Source organism: Erpetoichthys calabaricus, chromosome 16 (assembly GCF_900747795.2).
Source record: "Erpetoichthys calabaricus chromosome 16, fErpCal1.3, whole genome shotgun sequence".
Taxonomy (NCBI): domain Eukaryota; kingdom Metazoa; phylum Chordata; class Cladistia; order Polypteriformes; family Polypteridae; genus Erpetoichthys; species Erpetoichthys calabaricus.
The window spans coordinates 68772149-68792515 of record NC_041409.2 but is presented as its reverse complement, the minus strand read 5'-3'; the positions used below and the strand labels follow the sequence as shown (position 1 = coordinate 68792515).

The window sequence follows — 20367 nt, the reverse complement described above, 5'->3', positions numbered from 1 at the left end:
AGCTGCCTTGAAGTACAGGTCAACAAAAACAAGACTCTGGAATCAGGACAAACCAAAGTGAGGAAGTGGTCTGCAGAATAAAAGTCTGAGAAACTGGATGAGGAAGGACAGAAGGAATGAAGATGGCACACAAAGGAAGCATCTGCTCAAGTCAGAGGTCTAAAACAAAATGAGTGAGACTGGCCAGTGAAGATCGGAGACAGGTAGTAACAACTATATTCACTGTGGCATTGTAGGCATGTGAATGCTAAGGGTTCAGATTGAGGAGTAGCGTCATCCACTGAGTGTCCTTATCACTGAATGGTTCTAAACACAACGCAAGAATACAAAGTGAATAACATACCAACCTGTGTTTACAAGAACAGATGGCGTTCCACATAGCCAGGAAGCACTGCCAAATAAAATGCCCAAAATTATGACCATCAAGGTCATGTTCCCTGTACCCCATGTGGGATATGGCCGGCCTGTCATCCCAGCCAACACCCCCAGGCTGCCAGATGGAGCTCTTCCTGCGGCATGGAAGTGCCCCGAATACCAGCAGGGAATCATGGATGATGGAGTTTTCCTTTACAGCCCTGCTGGATACCACAGGGGCCAACAGATGACGCTGCAGGGAGGCCCAGAGAGCTGTTTGTGCCCTATAACCCGGAAGTACGTCGTAGGCAAGGCGACAAAGGAAATGACGTGCTTCCGGGATGAAGAAAAGGACTTTTTATCTGACCCGGAAGTGATAAGGAGTCACATGGACTGTAGGGTTGGAACCACTTCCGGGTCAGGGAATATAAAAGGACGATGAGCTGAGCTGGGTGGAAGGGTGGCAACGCGTCTGGGAGTGAGGAGGATTATTGATTTTTTATTGTGTTTATTTGAATATTGTGGAGAAGAGGGTGCTTTGTGCACATTTTGTCCTAATAAATATAATATTTGGACTTTTACCTGGTGTCTGACGTGTGATCTGAGGGTTCAAGGGGTCACGGGGACCCAAAAAACTGTCACACCCATCATTTGATCACCGGGTAGCTGAGGTAAGCATTGATCACCGATAAAAAACAATCCAACAAACCTCATAAAGCCACCAAATGCAAATCTTTAGGCACAATATTGTGAGAAGGGCCTGGCCAGACATGTACATGCACTTTGTCTCTGGTCCAGATTACATTTGGCGACCCCTGCTAACTGCTGAGCAATTCAATCACTGAAATAAGAACGGATGTGATTAAAACAAGCTTTGTTGATTAAATTAACAAGTAACAGCTCTGATCACAAGTACCCAACTGACAAAGCACAGCTTGAAATAAATACTGCACTTCACGGCAAGAGCAGCAACATGCAATCTTACTGGAGTAATCTAGAATGAAAAACGAAAAAGAACAAGGAAAAGTGTAACGTTGTGAAGGAAGGAGGTAGTGGGAGGTGGCGAGACCAAGACGAGTGGCGAGCAAAACAAGCGCATCTTTATGCAAATCCGCCAGGAACAGCTCGACACCTTCATCACACAAACCAAGATGTCAGACTTACCTGACACTTCTGATCACAGCTTACAGGTCAGATGCAATCCACATGAAGATAATTAAAAAGCCATTTATAAGTCGGAGTTATGCAACTGTCAATTTCAACAAAGTTCACTTTTCGTGAGTTTCAATTACAAATAATACATTTTTTGTATTTATACAAGGCGCCTTTCTAAGCACTCAAGGACACTGAACAAACAATAAATAAAAAAAAAATCACATTATAAATAACTTAAAACATCAGAAAATATAAAAATGAAAACCAAACAAAGCCACTGTAATCACAGTGAAAAAGCCATTTTAAACAGATGGGTTTTAAGGTTACATTTGAAAGTTGAGAATGATTCGATAATTCTAAGCTCAGTAGGTAGTGAGTTCCAGAGCTTGGGAGCAGAACGGCTGAATGCTCTGTGCTCCCCATGGTGGTTAGACGGGTGAGAGGGAAGGTCAGATGGATGGAGGAAGAGGATCTAAGGTTACAGGAGGTAATGGCAATATGAAGGTCAGACAGATTTGGAGGGGCGAGGTTATGGATGGCCATAAATGTTAACAGCAGAATTTTAAAATCAATTCAAAACTTAACTGGGAGCCAATGAAGCTGCTGCAAGACCAGACTGATATGGTGGATAGACAGGGTTCGAGTAATGATGTGAGCAGTAGAATTCTGGACTAGCTGAAGCTTATGGAGACATTTATTAGAGAGACCAAAGAAGAGCGAATTGCAATACTCCAGACGAAAAGTAACAAGACTGTGAACAAGAATGGCAGTAGTATGGGGAGTGAGGGAGGGGCGGATGTGATTAATACTACGTAGGTGGAAGTAAGCAGACCGGGGGATGTTATTAATGTGAGATTGGAAAGATAAGAGTGCTGTCGAGGATGACACCCAGACTCTTGGCCTGAGGTGAGGGGGAAAACAAAGCCCTCTAGGAGATGCAGGCAGGAACAATAATTACTCAAATGGCTCCAAAGATTCTGAAGTGGTGCTTACCAAGACTTCAGTAGTAACCACACCTTGTAACTACAGGAAATGGACGGATGAGTAAAGTGTGAGGAGCCAGCGGTTCAGATAAGAGAAGTCTGGCTAAAAGTGAGTTGATGCAGCAAAATGTCTGCTGTGAAAGGTGCTATATAGCGCCCAACCCGGCACAGACTGAGACAGAGGCACGTACTTAAATAAAACACTCTTGTATTTTTCTTCAGCCGTGGGGCACGCCTTCCCCGTGTCCCACAGGCCCAACACAGTCCCAAAAACACTCACAATAACCACAACAATCCTTCTGGCACCACCACTCCTCCTCAGGCTTAGTCCTCCTCCTCCCGACTCTGGCTGTTGAGTGGTGGATACTGGCCCTTTTTATAGCCCACCCGGAAGTGTTCCAGGTGCTTGATCACCTGCGGCTAATCGCACTTCCGGGTGGGGCTGCAGAGATATCCAGGTGGGTTCCTGGCTCCATGCAGCACCCCCTGGCGGCCACCCCAGCTCCCCACAGGGTTGTGGAGAACTCCATCTCCCAGGAAACCCTGCGGGAAACTGAGGCACCATCGTCAGCCAGGGAGGCTGCCACCAAGCGTCCCGGGGGAGGTAGTGAGATGTCCATAGCTGCTCCCCCGGAATATATACAGAAGGGCCGCCTGTCACACTGCCTACTACTATAACACAAGTGAAAAAAACAAATGATGGCCTGGCACCCTGTTCTAGTATTGGCTTAGTGATGCTGGCACATGTGACTACTGTATGTGTAACCATGTGTTAGACAGGGCACACTGTATACACAGAAACAAATTAAGACCACATCCTGCACCAAAAGTCCAGCGCAATGGCAACTGGACAGGGGATATTAGCAGAGATGTCTGCAAAACAGTTTGGTCATGAATACGATGCACGCCATAATTTAGAAGAGTACTCTTCATCAGGGTCGTCTTAACGCATGGGCACACTGGGCGGTTCCCCAGGGGTGCCCATGCTAATCTATGTATGTTGTGACTTGCCGAGTGGTTGTGTAGGTGGGGGTCCCAGTGCACCGCTCTGCCCGGGGGCCTGTAATTCTGTTAAGATGGCCCTGCTCTTAGTGTCAGCTGGTACTACCTAGCTGCACGTGCACTACGTCATTGAAACGGTTTGTGCTACATACGGTAAACGCGAAGTGTCGACATTCTTGAAGCAGCATAAGTCTCAGTAATGGTTGGCAGAGTTGTATTCCTTGCTCACAGTGTGCTACTTCAGAGATTTCACAGCACACAAATGCATTAAAGTATTCTTCTAGGCCACTGAATGTAATGCAGACTTTCTGTTAACTGCTGGTATACGCTGAGCAAGTTCTCATAAGTCACATCATGCTGCTAATTTGAGATCGATACGCTGAACTATTGTTTGATAAAGAGATGTCAAGCTGGTATATCTCGGATTATTTAGCACTTACACAGTCCCAGCTGTCATCTGGGAGGCACACTCCTGTTTCGACTGCACCCTACATCAACCACCAATAGGTGAAGTGAATGGCATCAACTATCTCATTACAATGGCACCTCACAAGGGAGCGGATATGTCAGGCAACGAGTGAACAGTCGGTTCTTAAAAGCAGGAAAAATGAGCGACTTTGACCAGGGTCAAATTGTAATGGCTTGAAAACTGCGTCAGAAAATCACCAGAACAGCAGGTCTTATGGGGTGTTCCTGGTGCACAGTGGTTAGTACCTACCAAAAGTGGTCCAAGAAAGGACAACCAGTGAACCGGCGACAGAGTCGTGGGCACCCAAGGGCCATTGCTGCGTGTGGGGAGCAAAGGCTAGTGGGTCTGGTCCGATCCCTCAGAAGAGCCACTGTGGAACAAACTGCTGAGAAACTTGATGTTGGCCATGAGAGATCTTGCTGCAGAAGGGGTTGCATGTAGGCACCCAAAGTGCCTACAATGGGCATGTGAAAGTCAGAACTGGACAATGAAGCAATGAAATTGTGTTTTTTTGGAGATCATATGGACAGCCAGGTGTATGTGTGTCATTTACCTGGGGAAGAGATAGCAGCAGGATGGACTATGGGAAGAAGTTGAGCCAGCACAGGCACTGTGATGCTCTGGGCAATGTTCTGCTGGGAGACCTGGGATCCTGACATTCATGTGGATGTTATTTTGACACGTCCTACCTCCTTACCTAAAACTCTGTGCAGACCATGTACATGAGATTCCCTGATGGCAATGGCCTCGTTCAACAAGATAACGCGCCCTGCCACACTGCAAAAATTGTTCAGGAATGTTTTGAGGAAGTTGACGGAGACTTCAGGGTGTTGACGTGGCCTCCACGTTTCCCCAGATGTCAATCAGACCAAGCACCTGTGGGATGTCCAAGAAAAACAAGTCCAATCCATGGAGGTCCCACTTTGCAACTCACGGGACGTAAAAGATCTGCTGCTAACTTTTAGGCAAAACGTCAGAGGTCTGGTGGAGTCCATGCCTCGACTGGTCAGAGCTGTTTATGGTGGCTCAAGGGGGGCCTAAACAATATTAGGCAGGTGGTTTTAATGTTGTGTCTGAGCAGTGCACGATACAAACAATAAGTCGGATTACTCTTTTAAATCATGCTTCTGTGAAGTAAACTCCAAAAGTCATAAAACGGCACTGTAACTGTAAATGAAGGAATGCTGAAGGATTCGGGGCGAGTGAAGGAACTGATAAAATTCAGCAGAGCACAAGGCTTATGTCAAAACAAGTCTTCTGAGGCCCGGCGAGGTGAGCTGTGGTGGATGGCGATGCTTTTGTTTCAGTTGGTGGCCACCTATCTCAATCCCACCTTCACATCTATGGAGATTCTCAATCCCCAGCACTCCAAAATGGCACGATGAGAAATGCCATCTACTGCTCCTCAGCAGTGGCAGTCAGGCCCACTGTTAGTGCCACATAGTAGGCAGGAGACAAAACTTCACACTGCATTGAATTTGTAGATGCCCAATACTGCAAATACAAAATGTGGCCTTGTAACACATATTGAATGACAATACCAGGGGACTGAAATGAAATGCAAAGGCAAACTTGAACATCTTTCGTCGAAAGAAGAGGATTTAAAACTACAACTGAGGTATGACACGACAAACTGACAGCACTTTGATACAACCAGGATCCACCGTCTGTGTAATGATGTGAAAGAGAAGTTTTTGGCACACAACGTTACTGTACATGAACACGAGCTGGGACTTCAGGTTAAGTGGTTTGCTCACACACTTAATTGAGTGAACCACTCCATCATTCCATAAAAGCACTGCTGCTTCTACAGTCTTGCTTTCAAATCAGACTCCACTGGAACTGTCAAAGCACAAACATCACTGTACTGGAAAAGTTCTCATGATAGACTCAGAAGCTGCTGGAAGAAGCTAACTGCAGTTCTCACAAGCCACCGATGTGCGAATGAGTGTTTGAGACTTTGATACACCTTTACAGGGGTCAAGTACAGCAAGGAGGAATTACCCGCACAGTGCAGTGGATCTTGCATTGCCCTCAGCAGCACAAGTCCAGCATGGTGGACAGAGAAAGCAGCCAAGATGCCGATGCCACGTCTGTACCCAGTGAGCGTATCAAGTGCAGAGGATAGTGTCACAGTGGAGAGGCATCAGCTTCATCTGGGGTGCTGACATTCCAATATTTTCTTAAAAGGATGAACAACACTGCAAGTTCTTCAAAGATCTAGTCAGGGCACCCAACTACCGAGTCAGCAAGGCATTCAAGTCAGAAATAAAGGCCACTGCTGGAGAAATGTTTGATGTTAATTCAGAAAAAAAACAAAAACATCTAAATTTGGAAAGTTCTTCACTGCAGAAACTTCATCGTCACGTGTACAGAATACAGTGGAATATTTAATAGCACTAGGGGGCTCTGCACCCTGCTCGCTTTGCTCGCCCACCCCTGGGTTTGGTTATCTGGATATACAATTTAAAGAGATTGTTATTTTCATGGGAATTGTTACATACTCTTTCGATTCTATGTTGCATCGTTTCTCCATGATCATAAATATACGCCTAACCGAATTGTGGTTTCTTCGAAAATAAACTTGTCGTAGCTTTAATTGTTGCGGGACCTCAGATTCTCATAGCGTATGGTCCACTATTGTGTACGTTTTGAGCATTGAATGATGCAAACGTGAAAAGATTATTGTAGACTTGTATATTTTGCCTGTAGTGTTTGTGGATTTCACTTTCACCAAACAGCAAATCTTTTAATTCTCGCGGCCATGCCTCTTCATTGGAAGGCAACATGAATTAGACGATGTACAAATCTCCGACTTAAACTTTAAAGCCTTACAGCATCTACATACTTCTGACATATCACCTATGTCCATATATTCAATCTCTTGATCTTCCGTTATTTCGCCAAGTAACAATTTCAGTTTGTTTGTGCTAATGCGATCTTTACTTTTTTATTTTTGATACTTTCGAATTTTACTGCTTTCATAATCTGTAACTTGCTCTGCATGTGTATCACGGCAATGTTTTTGAACATCTTTATGAAGTCTTTTATTTCTGACCCCGATTAGACCTACAAGGCTGTCAACTCCACTTGGTCCGGGCTGATTATTACTATCCTTATTTCAGAATTTGCACATAGCTGCTCCTTCTTCTTCGCTTAGTCGTTGACGTGCCATCTAGAACGTCTAAACTTTTTAAGAGCTGGAAGCACATGAAGTGTGTCTGCCAAAAGCATGCCAGCAGCTGAGAGGTTAGATGTCCGTGATCTTGTTTTAAATTGTTTGTAAGTAGGGCGTGACGTGCAGAAGTGACCATCTCATGGATCTTGCTTCCACAGGTTGTAATGTCTAGTCTCGTGTGACGTCAAAGTGTCTCCCCGAGATGATCATCACGTCTCGACCCAAGAATTTTTTATTATAATGAGAGATATCTTAATCAGCATGCAACATGTCTTATTTGGCAACAGTGCCAATATTTTAAGATTATTTTTGTGCACTGATTTGTATTTGTTTTGATTTATGAATGTCTAATAATAAGTAACACTAAACATATGAAATTTTCATAAAAGAAAATACTATATCATGGAATAGAGATGTGCAAAATGTACTGTTCAGCCGAAATTGCAATATGAGTTGTATCATGGGATAAATGTATTGTCTGACATTGACAATAAAGATCACCACTTTACTGGCTCTCGTGGGACATTTCACTTACTGCTACTGGCACGTCTGTCGCTGCATGCTGCCATAAACAATCATCTTGATTAATGTTTACTAGCAAAGCATTTATTTCATACTGCAAAAAAAACACAGCAATGACATCTTTGAAGAAAGTTAAAGGTGCGCTGACAAAGTACAAAGCTTAAAAAACATTCACCTGGATGCAAGTTTAAGCGAGGCTGTCAGGTTAGGTGTAGGGTTAGGGTGCTACGGAGGACATTAACACACCGTGAGAGGAGAGCCTACATCCCGCTCGCTCCACCAGGCTCTCCATCTGGGATAACAATTCTAAACAGTGGCACATAACATTTACCTTCACACAATAGTTTGTGCCATTTTCTACAGCAATTGTAATTAATATGTTAACTTTGGAAGCTGAGGTTTTTAAAGTTGGTTTTATTTCTTTTAAATGTTTAATTTGTACACTCATTTAAAGGATATTTTTAAATTGTATGCTTAATCTTTTTTTGTGTGCATGTAAAAACTGAATGAATAAAAGTTGTACAGCAAAATTAAAACTCCTAATTTCAGTAATTGGCATTTGACTACTTGACTATTGAAGTATGCAAACATGGCATAAATAAAAATATGACAGTACAGGTTTATCTTAGGAAAGTTTTGTGAATGAACACGGGCCCGTCAGTGACAGCCGGATGTCCCCAGTTTCCTTTCTATCAGCTGGTTTTGGAGCGCACATCACTGTTGGCAAGTCCACTTAGTTATTAGGTAACGTCAGAGGCGTGATATGTAAAAAGAGAGGGGATTATGAAAGAAAGGTATAGGTGTACCCATAGAATGAATATGAGCGAGTCCATAAAGTATTAACAATACCCGTAAATCAGACGAGACTCTACATTTCCCTTTCCCAGGTATTTACAGCTGCACAAAGAACTTTTTGCGTGTGAACGTTTGATTCACGTATCTAAAAGTAGAGGCAACTGTTACATAAAGATGTCCTCCACTACTCTATGAGGAGACATTGGTCTTGCTCTGAGGTCTGTTCGGAATGAGGTATGGGAAGTATTCAACTGATGTGAAGCTGATTAGGTCATGAGGTACTTAAACGTTTTAGACTTTCAACTTTTCAGCTAAACTGCTTGATATTACCACTATTGTTTAGAACATTAGAATCATACAGGATTATCATGGCGTTCATTTGTGGACGGCCCTTGTGCAGACTCATTTCCACCAGTCTGTTCCATGAAGAGGATGAATAAACTCGAGCACAGAGCTGTACAACTTTGTTTCTTCAAGAAGCAAATGTAAGATGTTGCTTTGGTTTATAAAGATTTAGAGATGTTCATCTTTGCAACACCATCTGTACATTCTAAAGACTTGAATAAACAGTTTCATGTACATTTTGATGCACATGAACTCTGTGACTGCTTATTTGGGTGGGATGGAGGGAGTGCTGGTAGGCAGATAACTTCATGGCTATGCGGTCAGGAAAAGAACAAACAGCTGAACAGCTCTGTCAGAAACGGATTACTTCTTATCACTCTTCCTCAAAGAAGGAAATAGCAAACAGCAGCCATGCCACAAGGAACACAGGAGACGTCTGCAAAGACTACAGTCAAGGAGCTCTGCTGTGGTACACAACTGGCCCCCACACACACACACAGTGTTTTTATTTTTCTTACTTCTCTTATTCCTGGTTTTATCGTCCAAAAAGGGGTGATGAAGATGACGTAGCTTACAAGTACGAGAGTCTGCAAATAAAACATCAATAGCAAGACAACACCCCAATGAGTACTTGATCACAATTTCTGAAACTCACAGTTAACAGGGCTGCCAGACAACTTACAACATACCCTTTTGGTCATATTAGCTGACAAGTTTAAAAAGCATAGCTGAAAAAACACGAGTGAAGTTAATGAAAGAAAAAAATTCAGTCGCGAGCGTCAATAGGCTTTACTCCCTAGGAACCAAGTTACCCGAACTATTCCATAACATTTCAGTAATTGTTTATCACTCTGATGCTGATCTTTCTGATAATAAAATCACAATAGCAACCGCCGAGAAGAATTTACAATTAATTGCAGAATCACTGTGTTTTTGGGTTCCTCTAGTGTGTCTCTTTCTCTTTGCACGATTTCGCTCAAAAACTATTCAGCACATCGTCATCTCATAATAGGCTTAAGTTTCAAGTTTGGTGTTTTTCCGTCCAGCCCTTTTAGCTCTAAACCGTCCTCAATGACACACAGACAGACAGACACACGTCCATCTTCAAGATATCGATGTTTCTGATATTAGGAGACCCTAAACCGGCGAGATCTGTCAAACACCGGGGAGATTGAAATTTTTGAAGAATCTAAAGCTTTCGCTTCTCCCTGATAGACGACAGGTTACGGTGAGGGAGGGCGGACAGCAGAAAACGCTTACCGAAATTAGTAAGTTCTACATGATGTATGCATGGCCCATAAATAATCACCAGCACTAAATCATGTCACCAGTCAATATTTTCATAACAAAATGGAATTTTCCCTAATCCTATTTTAAATAAAAATTTCTTCATAACGGTGTTAAACATCTAGCTCACGTAAAGGCAATGGGCAAATATATTCCTTTTAAAAATACGTTATTCATTTAACTTTTTGTTCAAATATTACTAGGCACACTGTTGTCTTATGTTGCTTGCGTACGCACAGCACTTTACGTTCGATTACTTATCCCATTAGGCACAACTGCCTACGAGCACTTTGACACTTTTATTCTTATCAGTGGTCTAGAAACTCATTTTGGTGTTTTTCAGGAAGGGGTTGATATTCGAATGGTTGCCATCTTCTGAACAGCTTGTTGCACGTTTTGCACGTTATTACTACATTTCAACAAAGGACCCGTTTTTCCAAAACTGATGCATTTTTTACATTAGACATCTCTTTGTTCTTAAAACAAAAAAATGTGGGCCCTGCATCAATATGGCTAAAGCATATCAGCATTTTAATATCAAAGTAACAAGCCCATAGGACTGTAAATATGCTCTGATTTTACAACAGCTGACAGGCAGTAACTGCTAAACTGTTTTATATATACAGTATTATTTATAAAATACTTGTTGTCTCTAATCGCTGCCTCAGCACTTCATTCATCACTTCCTAAGCCATGCCGGGTTTTGTATTCACTTACCTGTGTGGATTTTCCTCCCAAATCCCCGAGGGTGTATATGCTAAGTTAATTGCCGACTGTAAATTGACCCTGAGTCCGCGCATGCATGCAATGGACTAACATCCCGCCTTGGGTTGCTTCCTGCCTTGATCCATGTCTACTGCTCCGAGAATGGGCTGAACAGACCCCTATTCATTTCAGGGGGTTTGAGAATGTCATTCTACTTTGAATCACAACTTCCTGAATCACAGTGAATGTGGCAGGCAACAATGAAAATACAGTGTAAGACAATACTGTAAACAGGGTCTCACTTTTCTCTGTGCATTCAGTTTCTAACAAAATAAAGTATTCAGAGAACCCCAACTTCAGAACATACAGACATGGTGACTGAACAATTACAAAGGACACGTCGAGTTAAGCGTAATGCCGAGCTAAGTGTGAACTCAAGGGCACCTAGGAGCCCAACAGCCACATTTCGACCTGCTGTAGAGCGAGCGTCGTGCTGCCCCTGGTGCTGTTGCTCACTGCAGCTCCTATTTACCGCTTCTCTTTGGGATCTACAGACGTCCTCACTTTACAGAATGAAAATACAGTCACACGATATAAATTATTACTGGTGTCTTATGGATGGCGATTATCACTACAGCATCCTTTCAAAGTTTGTTTAACTACCCCATCATAAACAGTCAAGGAAAACAGAATGGAACAAAAATGATTACAACTGCTATCTTTGATTGTCTGTTAGTAGGAAACACTTGCTGACAAACCATTGACAATCTTTTATTTAATTGACAATGTTTTATTTAAACTGCTGGGTTTCACGAGTTACACTGAATGTATCACCAGTCCCAAGCGACACCGACTCAGCTGACGTTCACAACTCATCCTGACTGACACTCGTAAAGAATCCCACCAGCATTCGTGCTACCAGAGATGTACTGACATGACACTCTGAATCTCCAGCATGGCTCACGGTCGCTTCAGATGTTACTCAGTGTATGCAGCCCTTGGCGGCTGGGCAATGGCAAAGGTGCTCTTCAGCAACTAAAACTGCACGTCACAAACTACTGTAACAACAGCAAAGACAGAGACTGAGAATGAATGGTCAGGACACAAGCAGAGGTCTCCATTTTTAATACAAAGATCACTGGAATGTGTGCCAGATTTACATTCTTTAGTCGGTCACTTGATTTAAAGAGCCACATGATGGTGCAATCTGCAAAAGAGGCTACCAGAGGAAAACTATTTCTCTTTATTATAAAAGAAAATCTTGGAAGGTTGGAAGGAGATGAGACGTGATTTTCTCAGAGAGACACCTTCACGTCCCGCAAGACGCGTCTTTGTGCCATGAGATTTAACCACTCCTGGGGCCGGAAATGAAAGACAAAGAGTAGAAGATAAAGTAGAACGTCATAAAGAGGTTCAAAAACGTTGCTGTGATACACACGCAGAGCAGGTCAGAGATAATGGAAGTACGAAAATTGGAAAGTCTCAAAAAACTAATAGTAAAGATCACATTAGTGCAAACAAATTGAAATTATTACTCAGTGAAATAATGGAACAGTGAAAAGAGATTGAATATATGGACATCGGTGATATGACAGAAGTGTGCCACACGAGATGAAGATCATGCGGCGCGGCACCAGCAGCAAGCCAGCAACTGATCGAGCAAATAGGAGGTAAAAAAACAAACTGTATGTGTTTCCCATTGTATCACCATTCAGGAGGGGGTGTCGGAGGAGTGACTGTGTCTCCTTGGGGTCCACTCAGCCCCCCCTCTTCACAATGCGAGCAGCAGAGAGTGGCTGGTGCGTAGAGCAGGCCAGGGGGGTCGGTCAGTGAAGCCCCCTAGTATATACACATTTTTTTTTTTTTTGCAATTACTGTACACATTTCTTTCAAATCACATGAAAATGGCTTCAGACTTCATATTTTATCTCAAAGAAAGAGTCAAAAAACACTGAAAGTATGCAATACTGGACGAGTTAGCTTTCTGTGCTGACTGATGCCATTCTGACATACAGATGGAGTCACTATCACTCTGAGTGGGGAAAAATAAAACGCATACAAGTAGTCGCCTACAAGTTTACATTTTAGGCTGATGTCTTCATCCAAAGTGACTTACAACATCTGAGGTACATCTGGTTACGTTTCTTTTTTGTTTTTTCCAATTGGAGCACAGGCTGGTCGAGTGACTTGCTCAGGGTCACACCGTGTCAGTGGTGGGATTTGAACCCACAGCCCAAAGCCTTGACCACTGCGCCACACTGCCTGCTGCCCAAGCTCTCCATGTTCTAACCCTGCTGAATGACGCAGGTGAAGGAGAATGTCCAAAGCACTGTGCCAGTGGCCATGAAGGGGCTCCAAATGAGCTGCACCCACTGCTCTTGATCACAGAATGGTGATGTTAATCAATACAACAAACCGGGAAAACTTTGGAGGAGGCCTGAAAATGAATTCTTCTGTCAGTGTTTAAGCTTGGGTGCCTTCATCCCTGCTCTTCATGGCCCCTAACAGGGAACAGTCCATTAAGAAGGGTCCTTTCTCCTGCTGCACATTTATTTTCTATATCTTGCTTGCTTTTTTCCAGATTAATAATTTATACTTATTCCACTGAACAATTCATATACCATTTGGGACTGTAACCAAAAATCTTTGGAAGAAAAAAATGAAATGTAGTCCATCAGTAGTTTCCAGCAAGAACTACGATCCCCAAGTGTTTTAGGAATTACAAGAAGAGTGCCATCTTTGGTTTAAAAGGGCACGTCACTCTGAACAGGCTTGTGCTTTTTGTTTTTTTTTTGGCTGAGCACATCATTCTGCATTTTAGTCATCAATGAGCAATGAGGAACAGTGGGGAACCCTGCGCCACATCTACCAGCTGGCATGGCTGTCCCAGCACAGCACAGCACAAAAGATTTGACAGGGGGCACGAGAAAAGGCCCAATCAGAGGCTGCGAGTCTTTGGTCCCTGTCACTAAACACTAAAAGGAAACCATCCTTGTGCCATCATGTAAACACTAACGCAGCACCATACGGGGAATTCATTAATCTGTTTGAGTGCCCCGCACTGACAGGCACAGAGTTACAGCTTAGCGAAATCACAACTAATGAAGTGCTTGGCTCCCATGGTATGCAGAATGCCATCCCAGAAGGGCACATGCAGGAACACAACAAGGAGGAACTGAGCACAATTTAAACATCACCTGCTTCGCCAAGACGGCAACTGTCCTAACCAGCGACAGTGGAACAAAGGGGTATCTGCCAAAATGGTGGGGTGCTGGCGATTAGAATTAAAAGGCACTGGACTGAAACTATAAGGATGGTGCTTCCCCAAAGGTTAAGTCACCTAACTGGTCTATATACCAACAAAATACATTTAAATGATTGTAACATAATAGCCTGATCTGGGAAAGGGCATCAGCAAAATATGCAATAATAATAATAATAATAATAATTAAAGCCAAGTCCGGACCATAAAACAATGACAGGGTGACATATGCACAACTCACAGGAACCAAGAGGGCAGCAGCTTTGCTCAAAAGCAGAGAGAGTGGGAATTGAGGAACAGAAGCATCACAGCAGAGAGCCAACAACATGAAGGATCTTACAAGTGAAACAGAACGAGTTTACAATTACAATAATTACAGAAAAATGAATGAAGAGGCCTTATCTACAAATTCAGGCATTTAGTTCAAATAAACTATCGACAACAACATGATGCTTATCACAGTGGAAACGTTTACAACTAACAAAATGCAAGAACGGTCATCCATGCCCACAACTTAGCAAAGAGGGAGCTGTGGCCTATTCCAGCAAAGTTGGGGATAATAAAGATCTATCTATCTATCTGTCTATTCACACACATACCCACATTTGTTCATTTTGGTCAAGTTTGGGGTCACCAGTTTACCTCACATGTACACATCCTAAGGTGTGTGGGGAGGCAATGCAGCCACACAAACATGGACAGTATGTGCAGGACAGACATAAGCTGTGACCAGGACCACGTCTTGAACCCCAGCTCCAGAGCAGCACTAACCACTATGACCCCATACAAACCCCAAAACAGAATACTCAGACCAATCCGCATGACTCACATAAACAGCACGCTTTAAACAAAAGGCAAAGCAAAAGCACAACCGAGTGAACCACAAACATACAGTTCATACGGAAAATGTCCTTTAATTTGCCTTATCGGGGCACTGGCCAGCTTCTGTCTGCTCCACTCTGCCGAGTTCAATGCCCCAAAGATGGTTTAGCTCTGAATTGTGGTGTTTTTCACTGAGACCCAACAGTATCGTTATTTTCCAGCATTTTTATTTTGCAGAACAATTTCTTGTTTTGTTGCTGGTCTCCACACTTTTGACTAATACACGTTGGAACTGCTGTGCACATTTTTAGTTACACTACACCTACACTTACACACCAAGTGGAGTTGTTAAAAGGCTACACATACTACAAAACATCTGCAGATCAGCCTTTTGAACAACTAAAATGTATTTAATTATATAATGCAGTACACTTTAAAGTGCTTTGTAAATAGTCAAACAAAAATTAAAGTTACAACGTATTTAGAACTGATAATTTTCTACTGCAGGTAGGGTTGCACATTAAACCGAATAACCCCAAATTTTAATGGTACAGTACCAGTATTTTGGAAAAGGAACATAAACTTTCCTCTCAATCTCCCCTCCATCACCCCCACTCATCCAACCCAAACCTTCCATTAACACTTGCTATCGCAGTCCCCTTTGTAGACAGACATAACACATTGAAAATTACACGACTGAGGCTTAACGGGGCCAATACCTGACGACCACCCCCACCCCCAGCTGCTGCGATGTGGTGAAGACCCCCCCACCCCGGGACTTCACAGCCATCGTGAGAAAGGTTGGGCGGAGTGCGGCGCCCCAGGGAGACTGAAGTAAAGCGGGCTTTTGGAGTTAGTTATCTGTTCTTTGCTTCAGAACCATTTTGGCACCAGTACTGAAGTCGAAATGCTGGCATCAAAAACCAATTCAAAATGTTAGTACCAATCCAACACTGCCTGGAGGCGAAAAAAAATAACGTTATAAACTGCTGTAGGTGCACGTCAATAATGGAACACGGAAATGTCTGCTCTGAAAGCCCACGTTACGGTGGATGGCTAATCAGTACATCGAGGTGTTTAAAAAGGAACCATCTCGGCGTGCCGACTAACTTGACAGGCACTCTGAAAAACGGCGGAGGTATCGACGGCAAACACAGGGGTTCTGTGACAACTGGAGACAGAATGGGAGATGCTAACCATCAAGAGGAGGAAAAAAGGCTTAACCACCCTGGTCACTTGATGTGGGTGAGAGTCCACACATTCTGAACAATACCTCATAATCACTGAACCACAGGAAGCAGGCACGCTTTGGCGAGGTGGGGAATTTGGGGGATGGGGTGGGGGGGGGGGGGGGGAGTAAGGGTCGCCTTGCTTCATATAGGAACGGCGTGCATTCACACTAGGAAATGTTTTTGGGTGGAGGATCACTTAAATTGGAAACATTCCAATGGCCAACCTGCGATCGAGGACTGTACAAAAAGTGCTGCCAGTTCATGAAAAAAGAAACACACTACATATCAAGTCGAGTCCAGTTACAAAAACTGTGATTCACTACTTACATATAATACCTTCAAAATAATTATCATTATGTGCAATAAAAGAAACCGAACCCCCCAATCGGTTCTTCTCGAGACATTTTATCACAAACGGGAGATAAAGGAGCAGCCTGCATCCGGACCACAGCAACACCACAAACATAAGAGCACGTGCTCAATCAGAGACCACACAGAATCTTTGGAACGTCCCTCGATCTTCATCTCGATAAAACCGCAGAAGATCACCAATGAACAACTACTTACTCTGACTCTCGAATCTAAACAGAAAAAATGCAAAACAACTGCTGAACCGCAAGGAAGCCTTAACAGAACCGGAATTGGGACACGGATGCGGGGCCGCGCAACCTGCTTTCACACAAAAGAGACTTCAAAGGCAAGGAAATGAGCGCGCATGGCACCCCAACCCCAGCAATCAGCCTCCATCCAGGAAAGCAAATTAATTGCTCTGAAATGTCAATGTGCGCGAATCGCCTTACATAAGCCATGCTTTGCAGGACTTTTGCTTTCCCGTCCTCCAATCCGCTCAGGCTATATAATTCTTTCCCCAAACCTACTGTTAATGTGCGACTTCTACTTCTCCGGACTTGACGCAAAGTACTGTCCGAAACAGGCACCCCCCTGATTTTTTGGCGTAGGGGATCTAATCACATATCGCAGGTTTCTTAAAACCTGGCAGCTGGATCCCCTTGCTTACATAACATTAGTCGGAAATCTTTGCTAAAATACTCTCTGGGTCTCGGGCACATGGTTTAAAAACGTCTGTGGGGGTTTAGATATTCATCTTGGTTTTTAAGTAGCAAACGAATGCGTAATTTTATGATTCAGATGCAGTTTAGGGTGTTTCAAAGAGGTTTAACTTTGTACAGTTGCGCAGGGAGGCGGAATCCCTCACCCAAGTCAAAAGTAAAGAACACCATAATACGCGCAACAATCAAAATAAGACATTCTCGATCGCCCGGAACGTCGCCCTGCCGTGACGCGTGAAATAAAGTTGGCACAACCGCAAGTGTATGTTGCACCCAAAAAAGCAGCCAAGTGTCTAAAGTGGAGTACGTAAACTCGATGTAAACACTGCAGTTCAAGTCAGTCTTTTTTTTTTTTTTTTTTGCAACTGCGCGAGCACAGCATTTCAGCTCCAATGCGAACATCCTGCCGAGGCGTCCTGACTTACCCCAAAACGACGATTTCCCCGTATTTGAGCGGCTCTTTAGTGGGGGCGCAATGCTCCTCCTGACTGCTTGAAAACATGGAGTGATTGGGGGGGGCGCTGGACAAAAACTACGCAGCTCACAATTCACTCCGGGTTTGTGGGAAAGAACACTCCAGCACAGAGATTTCCCCTCGGATAACGTCCAAGTAGCATTCAGAAAGCACAGCAATTCAACGTAGCCATATCAGCGGTTGCCTTTCAGCATTTCTGCTCAGTCTAAATAAGTGACACACAAACAGCCGGGAGTACAGTGCAGCATGTACCAACTGACGAAGTAGTGGGGGTGGCGAACGATAATGTGACGAACTCAAATCTCGTAAAATATTTGGACTCGTGTATTTTTTGGAAAAATAACAGCAGCGGAAATATGAAAATTTCATAAAAAATACTGACCTTCTAAAGTCTGATTCAAATTAGATCTTATATATACAGATCGTGTTCTACTAGGTCTCTATCCACCCCTCGGAGTTCGTTGCTCTCACTGAGCCACTGTTATGTAAACAAGACCAGGAGTGGAGATTCTTAAAGGTGCCATACGATAGAACGGAATCCTTAAAGAAGCACCTTACACAGGACTGTTTACACTTTCATTATTCTGACATCTGTTTCATTTAATCCTTCGAATCACAACATGGAGGGGTGAATATTAACTTACTTAAATTCTATACCTAGCGTGGAGACCAGACGTGTCGTCGTCTTAAACGATCTCTTGTAATACTCATTAAATACAGCCTCACAAGAACAAAGGTTCTGTTGAACAGTTTCCTTCCATTTCACCAGAAAAAAAATGCCAAATTTGTAAAAATTGTGATGTTTTTAATTGAACGCAGGATATCCACCTGACTGTTCATCTGTTTTTGCACCTTCTGTTCAGCACAATGGCTTTGAGAAACTAAAGCCCATCATAGTAAGCAATTAGCATAAGGCGAGCTTTAAACCAGACTGGAACGAATGTGTGGTTGCAACAATGGCTCAGTGGTTATGGTTGCTGCAACACAGCATCCAGTAGACTGGGCTGAAATCCCCGGATTTATCAATGTTGATGCAAATATTGCATTATCTTCTTGTGTCAGTAAGGATTTTCCTTCCACTTTTTGATGATTTACAGGTTAGATTGATTGGTGATATTTTACTGCTCTGCTGTGGATTATAAATGAATGTGTCCTGTGCTAGAATGGTGCCTTTCCTAAAACTGCTTCCTAACTAGTGCCCAATTCTTTGAATAGGCTGCAGCTCTACATAGCCCATAACAGGAATATAAAGGACAGAAAAATGGATGGATGAAGGACTGATCATTTAAAAAGGTATGGACACTCACCCTAACTAATGCCAGAAAAGATTTAATTTACATAAAAATTTAGACTCATGAAAAATTAATGAATTGATTTTGTAAATGGTTTCTGGTACAGACAGCAGAAACATAATATTAATAATAACAGGATTATGGACTTTACCAGGGGTGTTGAACTCTGGGGCTGGAGGGCCACAGTGTCTGAAGGTTTTTATTCTAACCCTTTTCCTAATCAGTGACCCGTTTTCACTACTAATTAACTCCTTTTCCCTTCATTTTAATAGCCCTGTTTTTAAGGATTCAGTCCTCTGAATTGATTCCTTTTTTCATTAAATGACAGCCAAACAAAATGAGATGTGAAACGAGCCAACAGATGACCAGCTAAACAGGGATTTCAAACTCCAACCAATTTCACTCCAACCAATCTCTTAATGAGAAACTGATTCTTGCTGTTAATTAAACTAATTATTTAATTCCATGGCTTGTGTCTGCTCCCCTAATTCTGCCACAGCAGGCATTTTCAGAACTTTTTTCTAAGAACATCGTGAAAATGTTTTGATGAGCTGAGAGATCAATCTTACCGAGACCTTGACCTTTCTTTATTTTCAGATGCTGTGTGATGGGCACAGGTGAGCTGGTCATGTGGCAACTTGTTTTGTGTCTCATTATTGTTTGGCTGGTGATTAAGGAAAAAGAGACAACTAAGGGGCCTGAGTCAAGTTAATTAAAACTAAGGCAAAAGAAATTAATTAGCAGCAAAAACTGTTCACTAATGAAGAAAATGGTTAGAATGAAAACCTGCAGCTACTGCGTCCTCCAGGACTGGAGTTCGACACTCGTGGACTATACCAATAATATCACATTAATATTTATAATACAATTGATAACAATAACAACAATCATCATAGCACTGTTACCTCATAGACTCAGACTGGGTTTAAATCCTACACCTGGCCATTATTTATAATGTCTTTACATTTTCTCCCACAGTCTACCTGAGTCTTCCCCTTAACTCTCTGGTTGCTCCACAGACGTGTGTGTGTGTGTGTGTGTTAAGTTTATGTAGCAATTCTAAATGTGAGCATGGGTATGGGTATGGGTATGGGTATGGGTATGCGTCAGCCCTATAACTGACATGTATCCTGTCCATGGTTAACTCCTGCCTCATGCTGGTGTGATAGGTTCAGTCACACTATGCTTCTGAACTGGATTAAAAGCTAGTCAGCAGTGTCTTGGCCCACTCACATTTTGATTTAAGATTGTAAATATGTTAGATAAATCAGCTGTTCTCATCTAAAGTTTTCTTACATTTAAGTTGCATTTAGAAAATGGGGAAAAAACTCACATGAACAGCGGGAGACAATGCAAAGTTAACACATAAGGCAGTATAAAAAGCAAGTCTCTAGAATATTAAAAAGATAATTCCTAGTG

The 20367-nt window shown here is 42.8% G+C and overlaps 1 protein-coding gene across 2 annotated transcripts in view; it reads right to left on the bottom strand.

Annotated features, from left to right (window-relative positions):
* The window catches only part of peli2 (pellino E3 ubiquitin protein ligase family member 2), a 53257-nt gene extending 35358 nt beyond the window's left edge, over nucleotides 1–17899 (bottom strand). The window contains exon 1 of one of the 2 annotated variants that reach the window (XM_028821363.2): nucleotides 17607–17899. In XM_028821363.2, the coding sequence (XP_028677196.1) occupies nucleotides 17607–17683 (77 nt within the window). In that variant the 5' untranslated portion in view covers nucleotides 17684–17899. The remainder of the gene's footprint in view (nucleotides 1–17606) is intronic. The other variant, XM_028821362.2, reaches the window with a different exon arrangement.
* Between the last annotated feature and the right edge of the window lie 2468 nt (nucleotides 17900–20367).